General features: G+C 47.1%; 1 protein-coding gene across 1 annotated transcript; it reads left to right on the top strand.

Annotated features, from left to right (window-relative positions):
- The first annotated feature begins 139 nt into the window (after positions 1–139).
- On the top strand, positions 140–23,340 carry LOC105567071. The gene is made up of 11 exons (XM_012021619.1): positions 140–1,354; positions 3,906–4,187; positions 6,308–6,412; positions 6,484–6,706; positions 6,857–6,980; positions 7,071–7,158; positions 7,249–7,404; positions 7,534–7,691; positions 7,940–8,014; positions 9,713–9,855; positions 10,731–23,340. Exons 2-11 carry the CDS (start codon positions 4,005–4,007, stop codon positions 19,352–19,354), a joined length of 9,879 nt encoding a protein of 3,292 aa, XP_011877009.1. The 5' UTR covers positions 140–1,354; positions 3,906–4,004; the 3' UTR covers positions 19,355–23,340.
- Positions 23,341–25,660: the final 2,320 nt, after the last annotated feature.

The following is a 25,660-nucleotide window of genomic DNA, read 5'->3' as shown; positions in this document are numbered from 1 at the left end:
TTCTATTCGTTTCTAACGGAATTTTTACCAGGGTGATTGATTTTTAGAGAGTAACTCTTCGGGGTACTCAAGCCCCTCCACCACGACAAGGTAGTACCCGAGGAGGGGATTATCGACAAAAACCCGTGCAATTACATACATTATGTGTAGATTTAGAAAAATGAATATTGAGTGAACATAAATTAGGTTTGCTATTCAATACACGACGTGAGCACAGATTAATAATAGTGGTCTCGTTTTCACCCGGGCTTAATTTTGGCGATCTGTCTATTAATCTGTGCTGAAACTCTACAGTTTACGTTACGTAAATTATAGACTTTCAGTATCGTTTATGCTCCCGGTAGGAGAAAACGAACGCAGGCATAGCACGAGCACGCACAATTGGTGACTTCGGCAGTGTCAAAAAATGCATAGCAAAATAGTTCCAAGAGAAAAAAAATGGGCGTAAAAGCGCGCAAAACAGTCTCTTGTAACGGTATCAAAGTAAAACGCCGGCGTGGCTGCTCTCAGGTTTCTCTCTGTACAACACTAGGTAAACGAGAAATCTAACCTAATCGTCGGTCGGTGACGCAGCGCTCCCGAGGGCCTCGCACGGTAACTTACCTGCGACAGCGCGATCCGCGCCACCTGCTATCGACCGCGGTTGCCAGATGTCGGGACGCGCGGCTCGCGGGGACCGGTGCCACCGCCCTTCGTACACGTCGCGCCCTCGGTAGACCGGCCCTACGTTGCGGCGCGATCACGAGCGACGGAGGTGGAGAAGCGCAGCGCGACGCGACGTAACGCAGCGCGACGCGGAGGCAACGGAACGGAACGGAACGTAATGTAATGGCGATGCCCAGTTTTTAAGCACTACTGCGCATATCGTGTAAATCGTGCCTAGGCGGAGATACGGACAACCGTCCGCCGTCTCGCCAGTGTGCGCGCGTGTTGTGTACGAGTTTCGCGAGAGAGAGATATACACCACGCGTATATCTCCCTCGCTATGTATACGCGTGTGCGTGTGTGTGCGTGATGGCTCCGATTTGGGGCTCTGGTACGCGCTCGATGGTCGAGCATCGTCGCGCACACATCGCCGCACCTACGACGTCGGGCGGCGCCGCGAGATCGGCGGGCTGCCGCATCGCCACCCATTAACGACGACGCGACCGTCGCGTTCCCTCCCGTCGTCGTCGTCATCGTCGCCGCCGCCGCCGCCGCCGCCGCCGCCGCCGCGAGGAAAGTACACAGTAGCGGTCGACGGAAGCGGCCGGCGAACGCAGCGGTGCTGTCTCAGTGATCAATGAACTCTGGTTGACGCGTGTCGAGGCGTGCTGGCAGCGAGCATCGCGCACCAGCGACGACCCGGCAGGACGTACGTACAAATAAGTCGCCCAGCCAATTCTCCGTCTCCTTCCCTCTTCTTAGCTCCCTGTATTCGCGACATGTATAAGCGTGTCCGAGGTTTCGCGGAGCGCGCCAAGGGCGCCCGAGCCCTGCCTCGCGACGGAGACGACGGCGAGCCAGCGGCTTCCATTTTCGGTGCGCCGCGCCAAGGAACTCGCAATTACGACGACCACGCACGTATACGCGGACGGACGTGCGCGGGCGGCGCGGCGGTGCGCGCCCATAACGCGCGGGGGCAAAGCGAGGCGAACGGAGCGAGCGGAGTATACGACGAGGCGCACGTCCACTCGTCCCTTTCTCCCGCCCTCCCAATCCCGTCCTAGGCCCGCTCGCTCGCTCGCGAGATCCCGCCGTCGCCGTCGTCGTCGCCGCGCGCGGTTGATGTCGCGCGCGAGAACGCGAGACGCGCCGAGACTCGGCGGTGCCGAAACGAGGCAGCGACGCGGGTGATTTACACAACAGCCGCGGCTCGTCCCCGCCGCGCGTTATGTAAACACCCCGTAGCCCCGCGAGGAAACGGAGGACGGCGAAGGAAACGAGGGACCGAATCGATGCGCTTTTAAAAGAGTCACTACGCGTGGCAGGGTGGCAGCCGAAAGTGGAGCAGCGCGTCGGGAATAGAGGCGAGAGACGCTCTCCCGCGTGCCCCGCTTCGGCGGGGCTCGCCAGCGGGATTCCCTGTCCGCTCGCGCGAATCTCTCCTCGGAAAACGGCGCGAGAGTCGCGCTGCCTCGACTCCGGGGGGAAATTGGAGAAAGGACGCCCCCGCGCGCCTCCCCTGCCCTTCGAGTATCTCTCGTTGTATTTCCTTTTCGACACGCGTGACTCCCTGCTGTTGCAGCCTCTCGCGACTTTCCTCGTCCCGTTTACGTAATTAAGTTTTTCGCAGCCCAAGGAATTCAGTTAAGTCGAGGGCATTGGGGCGCACAGATTTACGGCGTTGCTGGGCATTTTTTGGGCATTACAGGCCCTGCTGGGGCCTTTCGGGGCCCAACGAGCTCGCTTCAATTCGTCATTCTTATCGTCGGAGTATTTCTTTTACATCGGTAGACTCTTCTCCTTCATCCTTTTCTTCGTGGAGTATACAAATGCAGTCTCTTATCTGCCACAGTTCCCTCGTTACAGCTGACGACACGGTATATTGATTGTCCCTTTTAAGGAGACGCGCGTTAAACGACTGCTCCATAAAGTTGAGAACAATTGAAAAAAAAGGGGACGTTCCGCTCCTACCCTCCCATTGTACTTTCACTTTTTCGACATGCGTGACGCTGCTATTGTAATCGCTTAGGATTGTCCACGTTCTGTTTGCGTAACTAAGTTTTCGGAGCCCAACGAATTCACTCGAGTCGCGGGGTAAACCGCTGAGGACGTTGTGGTGCACAGATTTGCGGCATCACTGGGCATTTTTGGGGCATTAGGCCTTGCTGGGGCATTATAAAGATAAAATAAGATAGAACGGGATAAACAAGATAAAGTAAGATTATAAAGTTAAGTAATGCCCGCCTGGCATTAGTAGGTATGTGGTGTACACGATTTCGACCAGCGGTTCGCCCCTCGTAATCAAGTTTTCTGATCCCAACACAGTTGAAAATTTTGCGGCTTTCTTTTTGTTAAAAAAAATGCCGGTTAAAATTTTTGTGTTAAACGTTTAACGCATTCATTTTATTGCTCTTGAGTTAATTGACCTGTAAAATTACTAAGATAACTGAAAGGAAATGTTAAAACAACGCAATGTGTACTTATTTTCAATCTGGCACAATACATGCGTTCGATATTATTGGTAACAAAATTCATCCGTTAAAATTTACAGAATAAAATGTTGATTTTATTCTACGCAGTTGAGAAATTTGTGTTAAATTTAACAGATATCGCATGTCTCAAACGGTCCACACAAATTTTTTCTGTTAATTTAACATAATCATCACACTGATACTCTGTTAATGTTTAGGGGAGGCTAATGCTTTTTTGGGGGTCAACAGACAGACACCGAAAACTTAAATGTAATATACGACTGTGTAATCAAAACTGTATAGTTCGCAATATCGCCTTGTATTGTTCCGAAGACGTGACTAACAAATTAGCTCGAGCCCAGCTACCACAGTGCTCACACGTAGGCATACATTTTATAACTCGACTCTGTCTTATTCGACGACGATGACTGACTTAGGCGCGGCAGCTTAACTTTTTAACTAAATCCGATTTACTTATTAGCCTACATTATTTCATAATTGCGTTGTTGTTGACTTGCAGTATCACTCGAAAAGGACCCAAAAGAATAGGGTCGCAACGCTGTGTAATAAGCTAATTAAATAACTAGCCAGTTGGGCTGACTATAAGTTTCCCGTCTCAAGTATCCATATTATGTCAAATTGACACAGAGTTCACTCGAGCTCGTCGTCCTTATCGGCGTTTCGCTCATAGTCGCGCACCGTAGATTGATTCTCTTTCCGGATTGTTTTTCTTTTCACCGTAGGCTATTTAAACGTGATCTCTTACCTCTCGCAATTCTCTCGTTGCAGATGATGACATAATACGGACGCATCGATTGTCCCTTTTTTTTGAGAGAGAACACACGCATTAAACGTTCGCCAGAACCAAGACAGAATAAATGACTCAAGATGAATGATATAGAGAGCTTTGGTATGAAGGGCGCCGGCTCGAAAATGCCTCACAGTCATTCGACGCCAGCCGGTGTGGACGGAGGTAGTAGGACACCTCCCGCGACACCGCGGAAAGCCGGGAAGATGCTGGCGGTTCGTGTACAGATGTTGGATGACTCTATCACGATGTTTCAAGTGCAGGTAAAGGATGCTTTATCTCACCCTTGATTAATATCCTCCTCTCGGGAAGTCAATCGGTGGATTATCGCCGAACACGATCAATCATGAAAAAACGGTCATCGGTTTAGGCCCGGTTTCGCCAACGTTGTTTAACTTCAAGCTTAGCTTAATTCGTTCTTCGTCTCTTTTCGACTGTTACTTTAGAAAGAGACAAGCACGAGTTAAACTAAGACTAAAGTTAAGCGAAACCGGGCATTACAGTGCCAAGTGTACCGCTGCGATTTTCAGCGGTATACTTATAATTGCAAATCAGCGACTGTTGACAGTTTTCAGCGATAATCCACCGATTGACTTTCGGAGAGCTCGCGCGCCTCGGCGTGCGAGAGAATTGTACGCACGCAGCTGGAGCGTTCTAATGCAGATTCGATCAGCCTCTCGCTGGTAAGGTTTCGAAGTCGCTTCTTAAAGTGTACCCTTCATAGCGAGGAAAAACACAAGAGTTTTTGTCTAAGGTCATGCGATAGAACCCATAAATAAATGCCAGTTAAGAATATCCTGAGCTCCCTTAGCTCCTCACGTGGCGTAATGTGTTTGTTTTTGTTCCGAGACCTTCCTGTACATTATTTATAATATATGCAAACTGTATGTGGAAATATATTTGCCGTCTGCCGCTGGCAAAGGCGACTCCTCGCGCCCTACGTTGACCCGCCGTCGGGACGAATGTCGCAAAGTGACGTTGAATGATGCTTGAACCTCTCATTGTACCTTCATAATTCTACATTACGCGGCAATTGAGCGTGGCGGTCCCCTATTATCGCATTCGCGAGTTTAAGGCCGAAGCAGACTAGCAATCGCCAACTCGGCTTGGATTGGGATCGGCGATTGTCTTCTAGCCAATGAGCGCAAAGCAGCCGGCGATTTAATCGACTCTCATTGGCTAGAGGACAATCGTCGATCGCCAATCCCAATCCAATCCGAGTCGGCGATTGCTAGTCTGACTCGGCCTTTAAGCCCGTATCAGACTACGGATTGAGATTGTATTGAAAATTTGACCAATTAGAGTGAAAGTTAATAAATTTGAGATTAGTAAACTTTACCGCGATTGGTCAAATTTCAATCTAATCTCGATCTCGATCCGTAGTCTGATACGGGCGCAACGCTCTGCCCGCGTGTATTTTATCAGCGTATTAAAACGCCATTAAATAATCTAATCCACGAGAGCCCGTATCTCTCCCGTTTGATATAATCTAATCGTAAAGTATATACATTATTTAATATGTTTGCCATCGTTACTTTTATGTAACTTGAACTTGCGATCGTTCCTATCTTTTATGTAATCGAAAAGTCTGCATATGCATCAGTTCCGTCATCCTACATTCTGCTATATTGGCACGTTAAACTATTTACTTCATGTATCCAGGTCAAGAGTCATTGATTACAAAGGCTCTTCAGAATCTCCACCCTAAGCCATTTAACGTGAAATCCCGGTGCAGAAGGTTTTCACTTTCTTGTTACGTTATCACACATTTTTAGGTCACTTTTAAAAACCACGTATTTATCTCACGAAATATTATGAGGCGTTTCCGCATAATGTTATTGCATCTACGTGCACAGATGAACCGGACCTTCCGAATACTTTCCAAGGAACCTTAGAATTGATCTTGATAAAGAGATATTTTGTTATTTATATTAAAAAATTTTTATTAGCTTGCAATATTGTGTATTTTTATATTGGCGCGGCACATGCCATACGTGTTGTATAGTGCATATATTTCCAGAAGAATGAGCTATTGGAGCATATAATGTATCAAATGGGGGATCTCCTTGAATGTGTGCGAAATACGTATACTCATTTATTGATTATTTATTTACAATGCTTGCAACACGTTGCTTATTTCTTCAGAGATTAATTTTGTTCCAGCGTCTTATCTTTTTACAGTAAAAGTACAATAAGACTATTTTGCACACTTGCAGCTCTCGATCGTATGATTTTCATTGACGTATTTCTGTGTGAGAATTATTTATAAAATCTAACACAGTAAAGAGACGCCGGCATTTTATAATTTAACAACTTGTTGTCAACTAGTTACCAGAGCTTATCATAATTGCGTCGTATGAATCTTATTATTTGAAAATTTCAGGCCAAGGCAATGGGTAGAGTGTTGTTCGATCAAGTTTGTAAGCAATTGCATCTTCTAGAAGCGGATTACTTTGGTCTTGAATATCAAGAGCCAAATTTCACAAGAGTAAGCTGTGACTTTTACCGTAAATAACGTTCGTTAATGAGCAACGAAATTAAAGATTCTATCGTTTACAGTATTGGTTGGATTTGGAGAAACCAGTGTGCAGACAAATCGGTTTGTCTCTTATCGATCCGCTACTGAGGTTCTGTGTTAAATTTTATACGCCAGATCCTGCACAGCTTGAAGAGGAGTTTACAAGATATTTATTCTGTCTACAAATCAAACGGGATTTAGCTCAAGGTTTACTGCAATGCAATGATAACACAGCAGCATTGATGGCCAGTTATATTGTCCAGGGTAATTATACGGGTTGTTTCTGTCACCATTAATTTTATATCTAAGCCTGACAAATTACCGTGTTAATTGTTTCGCAATATCTTTTCATCTTATTCCATTGTTTAATAAATTGTTGTCATCTATCTTTAAAATATTTTTTCTCATTTGTAGCTGAATGTGGCGATTATGTGATAGAAGACTATCCAGATCATACGTATTTATCAACATACAAGTTTGTGCCTCATCAGGATCAAGCTTTAGAACGACGTATTATGGAGAACCACAAGAAACATGCGTAAGAAATATATATCATACCTTATTAAGTAAATAATTTTCTACTAATATCGGGCATACGCGCATATATCGTTTTAATTAATGTTAACAGGGGTCAATCTCCTGCGGAGGCAGATCTCAATCTCTTAGAAACGGCTCGACGTTGCGAATTGTATGGAATGAAAATGCATCCAGCTAAGGTAGGCGATATTAAAAGATTTATACTCTGGCATCGCGTTGTATGTACATAAAATATCTTTATATCTTTGTTCTTTTTTTTTCTCTGCTAGGATCATGAAAATGTTCCACTAAATCTCGCAGTGGCGCACATGGGCATTGTAGTCTTTCAAAATTATACTAAGATAAATACATTTAGTTGGGCCAAAATCAGAAAAATCAGTTTCAAGCGAAAACGTTTTTTAATCAAATTACATCCCGAAGGTTATGTGAGTATTTAAAATATCTTTAGTACTTGAAAATAATTATTTTTTGCATGGAAGCATTGAATTAATATATTGTATTTAAATGTAACATTGTCGCAATCATGTATTTATTTATTTTTTATTTATCTATAGGGGTATTATAAGGATACAGTCGAATTTTTCTTTGAGGGACGTAATGAGTGTAAAAACTTTTGGAAAAAATGTGTAGAAAACCATGGCTTCTTCCGTTGCTCTGTAGTTAAGAGAATCGTGAGGAAAACCAGAATGCTTAGCCGTGGATCGTCGTTCAGGTATGTCAAATTAGCTCCAAGAATGTTGCTATATTTGTTTAAAAAGGTTAACGTCCAATTTTCACATAATATTAATATGCATATATTAAATAAATATATAAATTTTGTTTAAATTTAAATACTGTATGTTTATAACGCGATAATGCGTAAGCTGAAAAAATAATTAGTACTTTCAATTTGGACAATCTATATTATAATTTGTATTATAATAAAAATATCTACATTGTTGTGCATTTATGTATCACCAGGTACAGCGGCAAAACTCAGAAACAAATTGTTGAATTTGTTCGAGATAATTACGTGAAGAGGCAAACATTTCAAAGGTAAGTTCCACTGAGAGATCGAAGAGTTGTTGAATAATTAAAAGAGTTCTTGGATACCCATGTAATATGTAGGTAGTGCATGCAGACCACGTACTGTTCTCCTAATGTTGGTTTGTACCATTGAGATTTTTATTAACAAGCGCACCAAACTTGTGAGTAAGATAGGAGGTGGCACGGTCTTGCTTTTGCCGGGATACAAGTCGATTATTTATACATGTAATATCCAAACGTTTCCAATTTCCAATAGCGGAAACAGTTTTATCATATCCATTTTTATATTTCCGTTTGTCAGTGTTGCCTGCTCGGACAGGGGTGGCGGGGAGTCAGGCTCACCATCAGGCACGATAAACCCGAATGATGAGTGTACCCTCTCTCAATAGCGTGATCACTAATTATTTATATTGTTGTATATCTAATAATACACAGCAAAGTACCACATCTCACTGCCCTAACAGTTCTATCCAACAAGATATTTGTCCATAGCTGTAGATTGTTCTTTAAAATAGAAGATAGTCTGTTATATGATACAGTCGAAGAAAGATAAGAAGTTATATTCTTGTACATACCGCCGGCAGATATTCATTTGCTGTGCGATATCGATGCACGGTTGAGAAACGCCTTTATACATTGAAACGTCAATTGATAAAAAGATTCATATCGCGCGCGTAACGATAAATTTGTTTATAAATAACTTAACATCATCCATGCATTACTACATGTCAACTTTTTGCTAAAAAGTTCTCTGTATTAAGACGATTCTACGTCTTTTTATATTTTACCTCTTCGAGGCTTTGTTTCACCTCAAGAGCAATAATCGTGAAATATATGGAAATCCAATTTTGAATGAATCTTTGATTGTTCTTGATGAGCAGTTATATGCGTAAAAGTTGAATGCATTAAAATCTAAATACGACATTAGGTTTATTTATTTTAAAAGTGCACTTTTCTCTGTATTTATGCTTTGGAACACGCAAGATATTTCTCTTGTGTTTCATACAATTACTGCACGTATGGCTATTTGCGAATAATAGGCGCGAATAAAAATTTCTATATTAATTAATATTCCTATAAAGTGTACTCCGTATGGCACTTTTGAGAGTAGGACAGCCCTCCTTTTTACAATTTCATATTCCATTAAAATTAATGGCTGTCTTTTCACCGTTCCCAAATTCAGTGGTGATACACAGTTCTCCGTTGCACTTGCGACACTTCACACAACCCGTGTTGATTTACTAATTTTATATGTATACATATATATAATTAGTACATATGCATATATAAAGTTGTCTGCACATTTAAACGTTTTAAGTGACATTTTCACCTTGTAACATTGCGTAATTAAAAGTATAAAAGATAACTACGTGTGTCGACAATAATGTACTACATTGCAGTGAGAAATCATTTAATGGCGGTGTTGACCGTGTATCGTATCAGAAGTAATCTATTTTTATTTATCGCATCGTATTTCAAGATGTGGATTGGTAGGAAAATCAATATCATCCGCATAATTCCTTGCATCGTAGCGTCGAGTTAGTCGAGAAGCGTTCTCTCTATTTTTTTTCCTTTTCTTTTTCCTACTAACGATCGTTGACAATAACGAAAAGAAAGAAAGAAAGAAGGGATAAGCTAGTTCCGAACACAGGCTTGGCATTTGACAGCCTAAGTCTGATGCTGAACTTGACTCTCTCTTGCTCGCAGGTCCAATTCGTTCCGGCAGACTAGCGGTGGTAGGGCATTGCAGGGCTCGGAGGGGGGAGGCTATCGTGGGGCCACTCCAAGCAGCTCCCTTATGGGCAGCTCCAGCATCTCTGCCCACCCCCTCCTGCCCCTCGGCGATCCTGGTATGTACCATGACCGATACCAACCTCCACAACAAACGCTTTATTTTTAATTTCTCCGCCCTTTGGCTCTCTCTATTTCTGTCCACCTGTTTCTAGCCTCATTTCTTTTCACCGTATCATAACTAAAGTATTGTAATAGTAGAGTAGAATAGAGCGTATCTCTTAAATAGATTGTTTTTAAACGGATCTTTTGTGCTTAAGGTTTATGTTCATAAGAAATATGTGTGTGCGTGTGTGTGCGTGTGTGCGCGCGCGCGCGCGCGCGAAAGCGCAAGCGCGCGTGTGTGTAAAAATTATAACGTAAGAAAATGTATACATTTGTGACTACGAATATATCTCGTTGGTACAAAGTGATTTCCGAAATGTATATAAGGTATATTCAGGACTTAAAACTGAAACGTATTTTGTGAGAGTAAGTTAATTTTATATAAAGAATTAAACAATTTAGATCAGCTTTTGATATTTTGAAAAGTACGAAAGCAATATTGGCAATTTTACGATGAAATATAAAACATGTTACTGTACAATTAAAGGATGATAATATATTATACAGTATATACTGATTATTGTATTATAGAGTAATCCAATAATATTATTGATTACTCTACCAGAACGATATAATGTTGACTACTAATTTACTATTAATATTACTAATTTACTAACACTCTCGTTTACATAATTCGAGGCATAAATGGAGTAAAAGTATCGTGCACGCGACGAATTCATTTTTTTCGCAATAGTTATTTCGCTAATGAAATATTCATTAGAATAATTAACACGGCACAGGCGTAATCGCACGCGTGTCGTATAAAAATTTCATAATATCACATCTGGACGTTGGAAGAAAGAGGGTTTATATCGCGCGTGTTTTCCAGCCCTGGCAACCCCAGCTCTGTCTCTGTCTTGCGGTTCGATGACACTGGATTCTCCGACGACTGTGACGAGTGTCTCGATGGGAGGGACGATTCACCGTCGAGAAGACACAGCTACATCGTTTCGGACGCTCACCTCTATCGACGTCCATTCGCCAGCCACCCCCAGCCAGGTCCCAGCACCGCGGCAGCATGCTACCAGCCAGCAACGGATTTCATCAACAGGTCGTATCAGCCCCTCTAACAGCAGTCCCCCTGAATTCCCACCACCACGACCTCTGCCCAGATATCCTTGGCAACGGTCGGCTAGTTGTCGCGAGTTGTACGCTTCTAGCTTCGAAGACTCCGGTAAGGCGCGGCCGCGAGACGACAAGGTCACCGCGGACCAGCCATTAGATCCATTCCATTTAGCCTCCCAGGGTGAACTAGATAACCCCGTAACACGTTACGACGAGAGTAATCGTTCGTATAGCGCTGCTAGTTCGAAATTACCTTCCCTAGATCACGATTCTGTCCCCGAGCGTGTCTACAGCAGTTCCTACCCGGGAACGTCGTCGTTGTCTACCGAATCGGGCCATGAGGAATCGGGTCCCGCTGGAGATCTGTCGCACGACGATCTCTCACACGATTCTTACGAGCTTTTAGAACGCGAGCATGAATTCGAGTATCCGGAATCGTATTCTAGTCCGCACGACGAGCACGAGCCAATATCCGATCAGAGCGACGAGGGAATCGAGCACGAAATGTTCCAAATGGACTCTGAAACCGATTCCTTCGTCAAGCACAGATCGATAAAGTCGTCGGAGAAACAACAATACAGATCCGCGTTCACTGATCTCAAGAACTCTAAAACTAAGTCCATCGATCGGTACTCAGCTGTATCCAAGGCAGAGGGCGATTTCGTCATTACCGAGTCTAGGATACAACGAACAGGCACTCAAATAGAACGCAAATTCGAAACGAGACATTCCAATTCCGTGGAACAATCGTCCAAGACGGGTGTTCCACATCAGGACTCCGCCAGAAAAGATCCCGTTGTGATACAGGTGCAGAAGCAAAAGGTTTCTGTCCTCAACGAGTTAAAGAATCTGAAGCCAAAGTATAAAATCACTCATGTGGACTCGGAGGTCCTGCGAGACGAGGGTATTATGCGTCCGAAGTCGCGAATAGATGATGATCTGAGCCCGGTTGATGGAAGTAAAACGATAGATTATAGGGGTAGGACGACCAGGGCGCGCAGTATCGCTAGCCTAGATGACCACGCGCCGCGCGTATACGTAGAGACAGGTAGCCTAGGTCGGGGGCATAAGTCTAGGGAAAGGAAATCGAGAGATCCTGATGTTAAGATCGAGAAAGTCTTGTCGAAGGAGCGTAGAAGCGTCGAGCGGGAGGAGCGAAAGCGGGATTACTCGAGGGATTGCAGGCGAGCAGACAAGAGCGATTCGCGAGAACGTCGTTCGATGGATCGGCTCGATTCGCACGAGCGGAGATCGGACAGCCATGGTCGTCGCAGCATAGACCAGATCGATATGCGCGAGCTACGTAGAAGCATCGAGCGTCTCGACGTGCGCGAGAGGAGTTACGAGCATCTAGACTCGAGGGAGAAGAGTGCCTTTTATTACAGTGATTTCTATGAATCGCGCGGTAAGAGCGTCGATCGTTTAGACTCTCAAGGGCTGCGCAGCAGCATGGAGTATCTAAAGAGTCCCAAGGAGAGGAGCAATCATCGCCATTCGGATACGCGGGAGCGCCGGGAGAGAAGCATCGAACGGATCGATTCTCGGGAAACGAGGAAGAGCAGAGCCGCTTCTATAGATTACGACCAAAGGCATACTTTAGAACGCTTCGATTCCGATAACAGAAGCCCATTCGAGCGCTTGACTCCGAAAGAACAACGGAGGATGAGCACAGAGAGGCTCGATTCTCAAAAGTTCGACTTCGACCCACGAGCGATCGAACGTTTAAAATTCTTGGAGCGCTACGAACAAAGAGAACGAGCTTACGAGAGAAAGATGGAGTCGAGGAGCGCCGAGCGAAAGAGCCTGGAAAAGCTGGATTCGCGCGAGCGAAAGCACTTGGGACGCTTGGAGTCGCGGGAGGGAAGGAGTCTCGAGTGCCTAGACTTCGACAGCATGGAACGTAGGAAGAATATCGAGAGAATGGAATACAAGGATCAGAAGAAGGGCAGAGGTAAATCCGAGAAAGTCAAGTCGGAAGAAAAACCGCGGGAACGCGACGACTGGAAGAGTTTAGAGAAAGCGCGAAAAGACGACGAAAGACGGGAGCGCGAACGACAGGTGAAACTGTCTCTCGAGTCCCGTACGGAAACCGTTATCGGTGTGCCGCACGAGATGGAGAATTTGAAGTCGAAAACCGTGTTCGCCGAGTACGAGCCGAAGGTTGTTGGCGGCGTCGTGCTAGGTTTCGAGGAGACCGCGTTGCCCGGACACGTGCCGGTGGAGCGTACGAAGAGCGACCCGAATCCGGCGCGGCAAAGATTGGGATCCAACAGCAAGCGGCACATGCTGATGCACCAGAAATCCATAGACTTGACACCGGCCGATTCCGGCGACGAGGAACCGTTTTCGGACAGCGCAGCGATGCAGAAACCCAACGTCGATATCCCGTACATATTGCACAAGAGGCACGTTATGAACGGCACTGCGTCCGACGAAAAATCCGAGTCGGACAGCAGTAAAGCTTCGAGGAATGTCAAGAGTCTCGCCAAGGATTTACCCAAGTTACCACTAAAGATGGTAACGGATCTCCCGTACTTCGATCTGACCAAGCTTCCCTCGACAGACAAGGCCAGCAATAAATTATCTCCGGACAAATCGAAGAGCAGCGCAGCTACTACCACAAGACCAAAATCGATATTAAGCCCCTCGGATAAGCCGAGGAGTATTCTAAGTCCAACATCGAAACTCTCACCCACTGATCCAAAGAGCATCGTCTGCAGTTTGTCGCCTGTTAAGAGAAGCCCCTCGAAAGCGAAGACCCAGTCTCCCGAGAGGTTCTCGCCAAAGGGCGGTTCATTAGATAGAAACAGAGCCGAAGTTATCATCGAGGATTACACGTGCAAGAAGTCTTCGAGTTTGGATAAGAAGCCTTCGAAATTGTCGTTAGTGGAGGCGAGTGTCACCATTATTTCGACCAGCGAAAAACGTTCGCCCAAAAAGTCGCCGACTGATCCTAAAGTGACTATCGCATATTCTCTGATACATAAGAAGAAATCTCTCGACGGAGCGCCCAGAAGTCCCACTGCGAAAACGGACGCTAAAGTGAAAGCTGTCCTGAATTTTGCAGATATCGTCGACATGGAGATGAAGCAGAATCTAGAACGCAAGGCAAAAATCGAGAAAGACAGTCTGAAAGCGCCAGACGATAGTTTAGAGAAGCAAGATAGCATTGAGAAGATACCGTTACCCGAAATTCCTGGCGGACAGGCTGAAGAGAGAATGGTAGGTGACCAATTCAGAAACATCGAATACACGGTAAAGGAATGGGATCGTTCCCCAAGACGAGCCGTCGACGAATTTTCGGATGATGATCAAAAGGGATGCAACATACAGTCTGTAATAGCTCAAGTTCACATACCGGCTACAGTGGAAATCAAACCGGAGAAACCGCCGATTCCGGAGAAACCGAAGTCGTTAGAGAAGCCGAGTATTCCCGAAAAAACGAAACGTATCTTGGAGAGGATAGAGTCGAAATTTTCAGAAGTTAGTAAAAATTCCGCTACAAGGATATCGAGGCCAAAGATCATCGATACGGGATTTGACGATTTCGTGGATCCAGTCGCCGATTTGCCTTTGGACGAAGTGCCTGTGAAACCTACTTTAGAATTGGATAGTCTTAAAGTTCCTGAGTTTGTTCCTTTCATGCTGAGACCGCACGGGGAGCCGATAAGATCGAAGTCCTTATCGCTGGCGGAAGAGAAGGCTCCGATTGATACCTTGCTCTCACCAGAAGTCGAGAATAAACACTTCGTGCAAGACGTTTCTCCGAAGAGGGTGAAGAAGGTGAAGTCCGAGCCGAAAAAGGATTTCAAAAAACAATCAAAATCGCTAGAGGGTGACAAACCGCCGCTGAAGAAAGGCGCGTCGAAGGAGTCACGTTCGCCAGTGAGTACAAAAATTGACAAATCGAAATTAAAGCTCGGCGAAATGCCACAAGAGATCATAATAATAGATTCGACTGATGTGTCGCCAGAAATAAGCATTGTACAGAAGGGCAGATCGAAATCTGTAACCAGATTGTCCGACAAACCGTTTTCATCGTCGAAGGAAGAGAAGGAAGAGACGAAAAGTACTCGCGCGAAATCCGCATCCGTCGACGATGAGCTGATTAAAGGCGCGGTGAAGTCCGAGAAGTCGAGACCGAAGTCGTTGGGAATATCAAAGAGTTTGGGAAGTACGGAGAAAAAAGATTCAGTAGAGAAAATTTCGCCCAAGAGAATGAAAGCTGTCGCCAAGTCTGTTGTTGTTGCTAAGGACATGGCGTCGAAACAGGACTCGAAAACAGCACGTGGAAAAGTGGCCTTGAAAGTGGAAGCGGCGGCGGCGGCAGCGGCGGCGGCGGCCAGCGAGGAAGCTGTCACTGAATCGAAGCAGTTTAAACAAGAGAAGGATTCTAAGCCGTGTGTTAAGCCTGACGTGGTGATTGATCAGCCAGTGAACACCAAACGAACCGCAGCAGCCGATGAGTCTAAGGAAGTAATCAAGGAACCGGGTAAAGAGTCAGGTAAAGAACCAAGCAAGGAACCAACGAAGGACGGTGTAAAGAAAACTGCGCTTGCTCAAGATTTAACACAATCTCCCTTGGTCTTGCGTAAACCGGGACAGACGCCGATACTGTTCGCTCGCGCGCGTCTTGGTCTTTCGGAAGGTAGTGGGATTGGCGCTCTTCAGCGTCAAGGTGCGACACAGTCGCCTACTGCTCAGCGGCGCGCGAAATCTTTGGATGCCGCGGTGATCTCCGTACACAGACTGCCGCCAGCGAACGCGTTTTCCAGCAAGGATGACACAGTGGACGTGTCGGAGAAGCTGGAGGATCAAGAGTACGCCGCCGAAGAGGCTGCTCTAGGCGCGAGCGTGTTATCGAAGCTTTCGGTCCAGATGGAGGCGTCCCCGAATCACAAATCCGATAGTACCGATCATACGACTATACCGGAGATATGCACGGATTCTCTGTCCGTTACCGAGACCTCTGCACAGTATCTAGAATCGCCACTGACAGAATGTAACGAGATCGTTTCTTCTTCCATCGAGGGACAAGAGAACGGCCGAATGCCGTTTGTGAGTTCCACCAACGGAAACGAACCGCCGAAGGTCATAGAGAGTATCAAAATGGAGGAGCCGACAAAATTCATCGATCAAAGTTCTGCGGAATCCGGTGCTGAGCAAGAAATTTCTCAGGAGAGCTCCGATGCGAAGGCGGGTTTGTCGAAAGGCGCTCAGTTGGATCAAGATCAATCGGCAGTCTCTACGATCTTTGTGAAAAGCGCTAGCACGGAAGTTGTTTGTAAGCAGAAACAGACTGAATCGCCGAACGAAGCTTCCGATGGGGAGGCAAATACGTCAATTGGCGAGACTGCATCAACGAAGTCTCCTTCTCGGCCACATGATTTTCGTGTCGAAGGTTCGAGAAGTCCGTCTGAGAGAGATGACGTGCCTGATGTAACTATAAGTGCGGCCCGTGAGGATATGTTCTTCTTGAATCGTTACGATCAGGACGATCCTCCAGACATGGTCAAGTCGCCGATACAAATATCCATCGAAGAGTGTTCCGACGACGAGGTAAATCCGGAGGAGGAAGAGGAAGAGATGGTGGAAATGCGAGTAGAAATCGACGATCGGGAAGAAGATGAGAACAAGCGGCTGGATTCCCTTGATACCAGCGAGGATACGCTCGACGCGCTCGATACGCAGGTACAAAGCCCGCGAGGCGTGGACAGCGAGCTAAGTTCACCGGACTACGGTATCGATAAGATGGACGAGAAGACGTTGGTCGAAGTCGAGTTGACGCCGGAATATCTGGAGATGAAGAGAGAAGATGAAGAAACAACGGAAGATTTACCAGAAGATGAACCGGTCAAAGGGACTATGGAAATCGCGGATAGCAATCGTCTCTCCATCGACAGGAAACTTAGACTAAGCACCGAACGCTCGAGAAGTGAAGAGACCAACACTTGGACACCGGACAGAGAGGACCCGGACTCCAGTTCCTGTTCCATCGCCCGGCCACTAGGGATCGGCCAGATACAACCTATAATAGACCGTCGGGAGATCGCCATGATCGAAGGCGCCCGAGACAGCGGCTCCTTGGACGATGACATCAGCAATGGCTCGCAACCTCCTCCGAAGCAGGAAATGAGCGTCACGTGGAAGTCATTCCCTCAGGGAAGTTCCGGTAGTTCCAGCCTCGAGGACGGCTGGGTGCCACAGGACGAGAACAACGCGCAGCAGTCGCAGTCTGAGGACAGCAACGGTCAGAACGAAGACAGTTACCAAGAGGACCTAGCGGACTTTCCTGGCACCTTTATCATTGGCCCCGAAATATTAGCCAACTACGGCGCATTTTCGCTTTCACGTACGTTGTCGAGAATATCCGAACGATCGACCACGTCGGAGCAAGACAGAAGCGACTTGGAAGATTCCTTTAAGCCGAGCTCGAGGTCGCCGAGCCTCGACGACGAGTCTTTGATGTCAAGCGATCATCAGCCGTCTCTATCATCGGATCCTCCATCCGGCACGGCGTTACCATCCGTTTCCGATGATCGCAGAACGTCTTCTGAGCTGCCAGACATCCCCATTGATGTGGTCGGCGCGCACGAGGATGACTCGAGGTCACCGCGAACGAACAGGCGTTCGCGATTGCAATTGCAAAGTTCCGAGGACTGGCCGTCGCCGCCCAGTTCACCCGTTTTCGAAACACCGATAGTGAGTCACGTGGAGACGTTCTACATGGAAATCAAGCCGGAGGAAGCCGTCAAGGTAACCGTTACGGACAGCACGGACACGCCCGTCCATGCGGACCAAGACAGCGACTCCAGCGACGAGAATAGGACGCTGCACGACGATCTGCATTCGACTCTTCTGGAGGACGGGCAAAGTTCGACCTCCGCGACGGCCGACGGTACAGTCAAGATCACGGTGAAACCGAAATCGAATTCGCACATAACCGGCTCGTCCCACAGCGAGGACACGTCGATGGGCCTGTCCATGTCCGAATGGTCCAGCTCGAATAACACCGTGCGCCAGTTTTGCCAGTACTCGGGCACGAAGTCTGACGACAACTCGCTGGCGGAGCTCGGCGCCTCGATCTCGGACTGGTCGGGTAGCACGACGGTGATACCGCAGCAGTACTATGCCACGACGGCCGCGGACAAGAGTCAGAGTGACACCACGACGTCCGAAAGAAGCGCGACCAGCATGAGGCCGAACTCGAAGTGCCAGTCCGCTGACACTTCCTCCCTCCCGTCTCCGCCGTCCCCGTCTTCGCTGCCGCTGCCCGTGTCGCCACCACTGCCTTCTCCACCCGCGACGGCTACTTCTCCGTTTCACGAGGACGAGGCCGCCGGTTCCGCGATCGAACAGCACGGGACTTTACAGGCCGAGGCGACCGTCGAGGACGACGACGATCTACGTCAGTCTCGAACGCAAGGTGACGAGTTCGATGAGGCGCGGCGTTTTATCGAGAATCAATTCGACGAGCACCATCGCCTACGCCGATACGACGACGAGCAGCGAGACGTTTATCCCCAGGAATTCGCCGACGTCTCGCCACCTCGTATCACGCTTCGAAACGAGTACGACGAGGCTATCGACGATGATTTCCAAATGGTCCCGGACGAGGACACGCTCTGCGTAGACGACACGGCGTTGCCAATCCCCGAGGAGGACGAGGAGGATCAGTTGTACGACAATGTGCCCGCAATGAAGTATTCCAGTGGCGACAAAGTGCGGGTGGAGGTCGGCCGCGGGGACAGTTCGGAAGATATGCACGAGAAATATGCCGACCTGACCCTACCGAGAATAGCGGACGACGACTGGTCGTCCGAGGAACGAAGGGATGTCCCGGAGCGGAGGAAAGCGTCGACGAGATCGACGGGCAAATTCGACCGTGGGTTCTCAGAGCCGAGCCCGCACGAGGCGGGCAGGTATCAGGGCACCCGGTCCACCGAGCGGCCCGTCGTGGTGCCGATCCGTGCGAAGTCGACTCCGTACTACTCCACGACGAGCCTGAGCGGTGAGTCGACTACGTCCAGCCCGCCTATGCCGATCAGGACGCAGATCAGAACGAAGACGATGCCTTACTCGTCGAGCCGCAGCCCGCAGAGCGAGGGCGACACCTCCTCGAGCATGGACAGCCCGGCGCACACGCCCGATCGGGGCCAGCGGGCCTTCCGCCGGAAGCGACAGCAGAACGCCAAGAGGCGACATCGCGTGGTGGTCGATCTCGAGGTCAAGGATGGCCACATAGTATCCAGCACCGATTCCAGTTTCGACGTGGCGACCATACCGCCGCCGCTGCTGACGGAGGGTCAGAGTTTGGACGTGGATGACGACGAGGACGACGAGATGTCCGAGACGAAGGACGAGCGTCGGCAGCAGCAGCAGCGTTGACGCAACGTCGACGATCGACGCTAAACGGAAATTGCCCGTGATAGAGAGAAGAATTGAGCGCGACCGATCGCGCTCAGCCGGGCTCAAACTGGCAGGATTTGTAGAAAAAGTTCCCAGTCGTGTGGAATTGAACGCACTTTAGAATTGACAGACTCCGTGGTCGTGCGTTGGCACTCTCGACTCATGTCTCTAATCACGCGAAGGAAGACGAAGCGGGGGACGAGTCTCGTGAACGAGTCGACGATTTAGCGTCTGGCCCTCCGCGACCTCGACGATGACGATTCAACAACGATCCGCCCAGCGGCATCGCGCTGGGTGGCGATCGCGAATCGAGAGTTATACGGGTATGAACGACGACGAGGGTACCAACGGCGAAGGCAGGACGAGACAAAGACGATGTCCGTCGTTCCGGGCTGCGATGCCCGTGGCTGAATGATCAAAAGCTGCGCGTGGAATGTAGCATAATTATCGTTAGGGATACGGATACGGTTTGTTACGCGTTTTAGAGGCCCGGTTTTACTTTGATATCACGATAGAGCCCCTCTGGTCCCCGTCCCCTCCGTAGAGACGAGTATACTTAAGCGAGTAATATTCATGCATGACACACGGGAAGCGAGGAGTATCTTAACTTATCGGCACGCCCGCGCGCGACTCGCTGGAGGACGGCAACCGTTACGCGCGACACGTTATATTCTAATAATTAATAATGTTGATAGGGCGTAGAAATCGAAGGGGAGGCGACGTAGAATCTTCGAAGATAATCGTAAGATTGAGAAAACGAGCCGCGTCCTCGTGATCATTACTTTTAACCCTTTGATCGGCCCGTACTTTCGTTTCGTTTCCTGCACGAGATACTTTCGACATTGCTAGGGTAAATCGTACGGATATTTGAACGAATAACGTACTTTTTTGTTCCAAAAAAAAGAAAGGAAAAAATTAATGTAGCTTTGTTATATAATTACAGCACGGCGCGTAATCGTGCAATCGTAATAACGTTAAAAGGGTCGAAGTACCGCCGAATCACGGTGTCGCGAGTGTACGACGTTTTACTCGGTCGCGCGACCTTGAATTCATCCAGGACAATCAATCGCGAGCGACGGGTCGCTCGGGACGGTAGGTCCCTCGAGGGGAAACGAGGGAGACGAAACGCGGAATTACGTAAGGTCGTCCGGGCCGATTGTTTCCGTTGTTCGAATTGAATTCCGAACAGCAACGACAACGCGATCCTATGATTTCGCCGCGGTTTGCTTCGCGCACGCGAATTAGAAAGAGAGGAGGGAAAAAGTTGCTCAACGTAGATACGTAAACGCGCGCACCGCGCTTTTAACAGCGCATCCCCCGGCAGGTGCATTCCCCGATATATCCTCCGCGTACGGAATTCGCTTCTCGACGAGCGAGAGGAGCACCTGTTACTCGTTAATAGACGTTGGCTAAGGACCAACCGTGTAGTAGCCGCTAAGCTCTCTGGTTTTAGGTGGGAACCTAAGCTTCGTCTAATCATTAATCCGGGAGACTATATTCGCCTAGCGACAAACACACCCGCGAGATCAGGCCGGCAGATCTGTGCTCCGCATTAAGATTGTTACTTGGGCGGCTCATTGTTTATCGCCGACACTTGTTGCGAGGGGAGGATCGCAGGTAGAAACGCGTTTCGGCTGTTTCCGGGGGAGTTTGATTCCTCCTGTTTTACCCTCTCTTCTTTTCCTTCAGCTTGTTCGGTAAAATTTCTATTCGAGACTTTGTACTACGACTGGTACATGTGTATACTTTTACAGCTCGTAATTATTCAATTCCTTAGATCAGTGGTTTTAAGGGGGAAAGAGAATGGCGAGAGGGAGACCGATTTTACAGGGAGCGAATTATGGGAGGCTGTTGCCCGATGAAAGAGACGGTTTAGCCGCGAAAAAGACTTGTGGAAGGAGTCCGACTCGAAGCAATAGAAAGTCCCATTTTGGATTTCTTATTGGCTTGTATTGTGCCTAGTTTTTATACCATGTACGTCGTGCGCGCAATTTAACACGACAGCGCGAACGAATTCAAACGCGTTTATGCGCGCACGTGTCTCCCTTGACGTGTTTAGGTAAAATAGACGTAGGCGTACCGATCATGCGAGAGAACGTGTAACGCCCGTTACCGATGCACGATGTGTTTCCGGGATAACGATTTTTACAGTCGCGACTTTACAATTGAGCCACAGCACCGTCAGAAGCGCGACTCTGCTTATTTTTCTCGGGTATGAGGAATCCTCGAATCGCGGTTGTTACCGTCTTAACATTACGTCGAGTCGTCGATGCCCTCGTTTGCTGTTTGGCACTTTGATACATATTCTTTATACTTAAATTAAAATCTTTATATCGTAACGTGAATCTCTTTGAATTTGTATTGGTTTTAATCGAATACGATTTCCCATTAGTAGGTGTGATAATTAATAAATATCAAGCTGCGAACCTCTTCAAATGTTGTGCAGTATTTACTGAAGTGTTACATCTTAAAGATGCAGATGGATAAACCGGAGATCTCAAATGGAGCAGCAGGGTCGATACTTAATTAATACGGAACTAAGGTTCTTCAATTACCCCTCCCGTTACAGAGCGCGGTTATTTAAATGGCAACTAAAACACTAATTTCGTAGGCTTGTTAAAGTATGTCTGAGGAGGAGTGTGTACGAATAGATTTCTGGTGAATGTAATTAATTGCAGCAATAAATTTGTCAATAATTCGTTCGGGAATCGCGGCGTTACCTGATAACGAGGCGAGATCGTTATCTGTGCTGTCGGTATATCGGAGATTCTCGCAATACATATCGTCGTTATGATACACAGATACATTAAAATCGTTAAGTTTGACGACGTCCCGTGTATTACGACGAGAGGGATACGCAGCGGAAAAAATACGCGTGATGCAAAGGAATGACCGCTGAGTGCCGATAAACGATGGCATCACCTTGTTTGATGAACTCACAGTTTTGATATCCGCGCACGTTCCGAGCCATAGGCTTAAATTCGAACGGAGGATTTACATCAATACGCGTCAGGGTCATACCATTGGACCTTCTGATTACACCCTGTGCATGTCGTAGTCCGAGCTAGGAATGACAGTCATCCCGGGACTGCCCGAAGCGAGAACCATCGGAATGGCTGTTGCCGGATCATTCGGATGGGTCGCGGTTTCGGCAATTCCAGGATGGCCCTGACTCGGAGCGGCACACAGACACAATGGACGGCTTATCTGACCGCACACGAGAAAAGTAGATCTCCCAGAGGATTGTCTGTAAATACATCTCTATGTGGAAAAGAGCTTCCCGCGATTCACCTTCGCGGTCCGAAGATCGAAGATTTTGTTTTTGTCTCTTGCCCCGTTATCTGCGTTCGATTCACAACGACACATCTTTTCCTTCTGTCCGTTTTCCTCGATCTTCGCACGTACAACGATACCAAGATAAATTTATTTAAAATCAATCGCATCGACTTACGTAAATCAATGAAGCAGACAGGACTTTCGACGCTAGGATAATTTTACACGCGCATCGATAATTTTTAACGATTATAATCGTTACAAATGTGCGAGGTAGAATTCTGACCCTTTTTTGATAAATTTACTAAAGTCGTAAGAAGCAGAATTTTTGAAAAGTTACGACGCAGAATCACGAACGACGAACGGTTAACGTACGTAGTCGTCTCCTCGAATATACTCGGGGGCGCAAAGGTCATACTCGCCACACTGGTCTAGTTACGTTAATGTCTATAGTGGCACGGCCTGGGCGATTAGTCGAATAAAACCCTTTGATGCGTGATTAGTATGTCTCCATTTGTGTATGAGTATCTGTGCTCGGCGGCGAATTCGATCGAACGCACGAATGCTATCAGATCGCAGGACACGGTGCGAGCTTGCAATTTCATTACAGAAAGGAAACAATGTAACGTCACTTTTCCATCAGTTCAGTTTACTCGATCGGAAACACACACACACACACACACACACACACACTCTCTCTCTCTCTCTCTCTCTCTCTCTCTCTCTCTCTCTCTCTCTATCTATCTATCTATCTATCTCTGTCTATCTATCTAACTATCTGTATCTCTCGCGTCACTCATGACTCATGACCTTTCTCATTGACTTGCGGTCCGCTCTATCGAATTCGCCGCGAGACTCACGATTTTGGTACGTCCTCCCCGTCTCTTGGCTCCTGCATCTGTGCATCGTCAGATTCGATCCTGTCATCATGTGATATCGCACCTAAAGCGGTATTCATAGTCCTATCTCGAATTTCAGATCGTCTTAAGTATTTTAAGATAGCAGTCAATATACAGCCGTTCCATTGGCTGGATGGAGTCTTCGTACCGTCTGAGATCCGGCTTAAGACGATCGTAAATATAACATAAGAAAATCGGACTATGAATATCACCCCCCAGAGATACTCTAATCAGAATCTGGACTTAAGAGCCCCTTATCATTGCTCAATGTTTTAAAATCATTTTCCTACCATTCGCATTTTCTCAAATTTCCGTTTTCGTTAAACACAAATAACGAATAAATTAGCACTATATAAAGTATATATGTTTTTATAACAATGCTGGCACACGTGTAAAAAATTAATAGCAAAAGGGGAAAATTTCTTTCTCACCAAATTCCATGTAAACGATACGTATTTGCCATATAAATTCTAATTTCATTATAATAAAGCTAATTAATATCTAGCACTCTAATTTATATACTTAATTAAATTTTATATACTCAATTAAGAGCTCGCGATCAGTAATGTATACCTGTGTATACTTGTGCGGTTTAATTCGTGTTTAATGAACACTTTACTTATGTTAGTTAAACTAAATTGTACCCCCTTTATTTCTTTTGCTAATAAACTGGTAGGTTTTAAAAAAAGAGAATACGTATATATAAACATTTGGAAGATCTCAGTAATGTCCTTTCGGTTTTCAATTTTTTTGTCAAAGCCAAATATCTTGTCAAATATTGACGCGCCTTACGTGAGCCATTGCAAATTGAGATCGCGTGTCCTTCGTAAGATTAAAAAAAAGAAAAGTCGGACTCGCTCTCTCGATCGGGCTTTGATTAGAGGATCTCCGATCGCATCTACACACATATCGCACATATCGTCTCTATCACGCACTTGTTGTCTCCCTCAGCCCTTCACTTGTGTCTGCGCGCAAGTTGTCGGCTCGCTTCAGTCTTGTTTCCTGTAAAACGTACATAATAACGCCTGTTTTCCCCCGTTCACGCAGATCGTGATGCCTCGCGCACGATCGTTGGCGTGTCCGCGAAAGTTTTCGCTCCGTTCGAGTTCGAAACGGAGGACCCCGTTCCCTCATCATGTCTCTCACCCAATCACGTAGTTACGTAAACACGGCCGTGTCGTATCCAGAACCAGTGCGTAATGCACGGAGGGATCGAAGAGACCGACGCGGGTATTTCCGTCCCTCGTGCGACGCGTCGACTCGAGAGTCGTGGGGAACGCCTTTTGAACGAACGTCAGCACGAGCGAGAGATAGCTCACTGGGTCTGGGACACTCTGTGCGCATCAATTGAACGTGAGCCGCCGTGCAAAACGGAGTTACACGGAGGATACACGTTTCATCTGTTACAAAAGTTCGAAGTTCACTCCGCGAGATGCGATTGTCAGGCGTGTCGTTCGCTCGACGCGCGAAATTGATTTATCCGATTTAAAAATAGTGCCCGAGTGCCTCGAGCAGCTGCACTTGTCGATCAATTTGAGAAAGGGAATGACACCAGGACGGTACCGGTTATTTTTAGACAGGGCGTCCTAGACCTGTCGCGGAATTCCTCATTCCGTCAATCTTGAATAGCTTATTTTTTTCCCCCCCCCCCCAACTCAGACAGGTCATCGATGTTACTCTCGGTAAAAAAAAAACGATCGAGTCGCTCTCGAAAACCTTCGGTCGTTTTGTTCTTTTTGCACTTACGTATTTTCGCTAAATTTCATCCTCTTTTGTTTGGCATTTAAATTCTGATTGCTCGGAGGAGGACGACATTGGCAATATCGGCGAGACCGGTCCTCGTTCAACGGCGAATCACTCCCGAACTGGGCGCATTCCTTCGCCCTGTTTTCCTCCCCCTTTTTGTGGCAAAATACGTGAAAGTGTCCTCGAATGAACGGACGGGTCCTTCGCATCGGAGAAGCGCCGAACCGGCGGCTCTTTTCAATGTTGGAGAGCGCACGGGTCCTTTAAATCCACGCGTCACGAACAGAGTGACAGGCCTTCGCGCCAGACAGACTACCATATATACGTGTACATACATATGCATACGTGCTTTACATATGCTTTTCGA

The sequence above is a fragment of the Vollenhovia emeryi genome, unplaced genomic scaffold, assembly GCF_000949405.1.
Source record: "Vollenhovia emeryi isolate VEMERY1.0 unplaced genomic scaffold, V.emery_V1.0 DF939141.1, whole genome shotgun sequence".
NCBI lineage: Eukaryota > Metazoa > Arthropoda > Insecta > Hymenoptera > Formicidae > Vollenhovia > Vollenhovia emeryi.
This window is presented reverse-complemented; position numbering and strand designations above follow the sequence as displayed.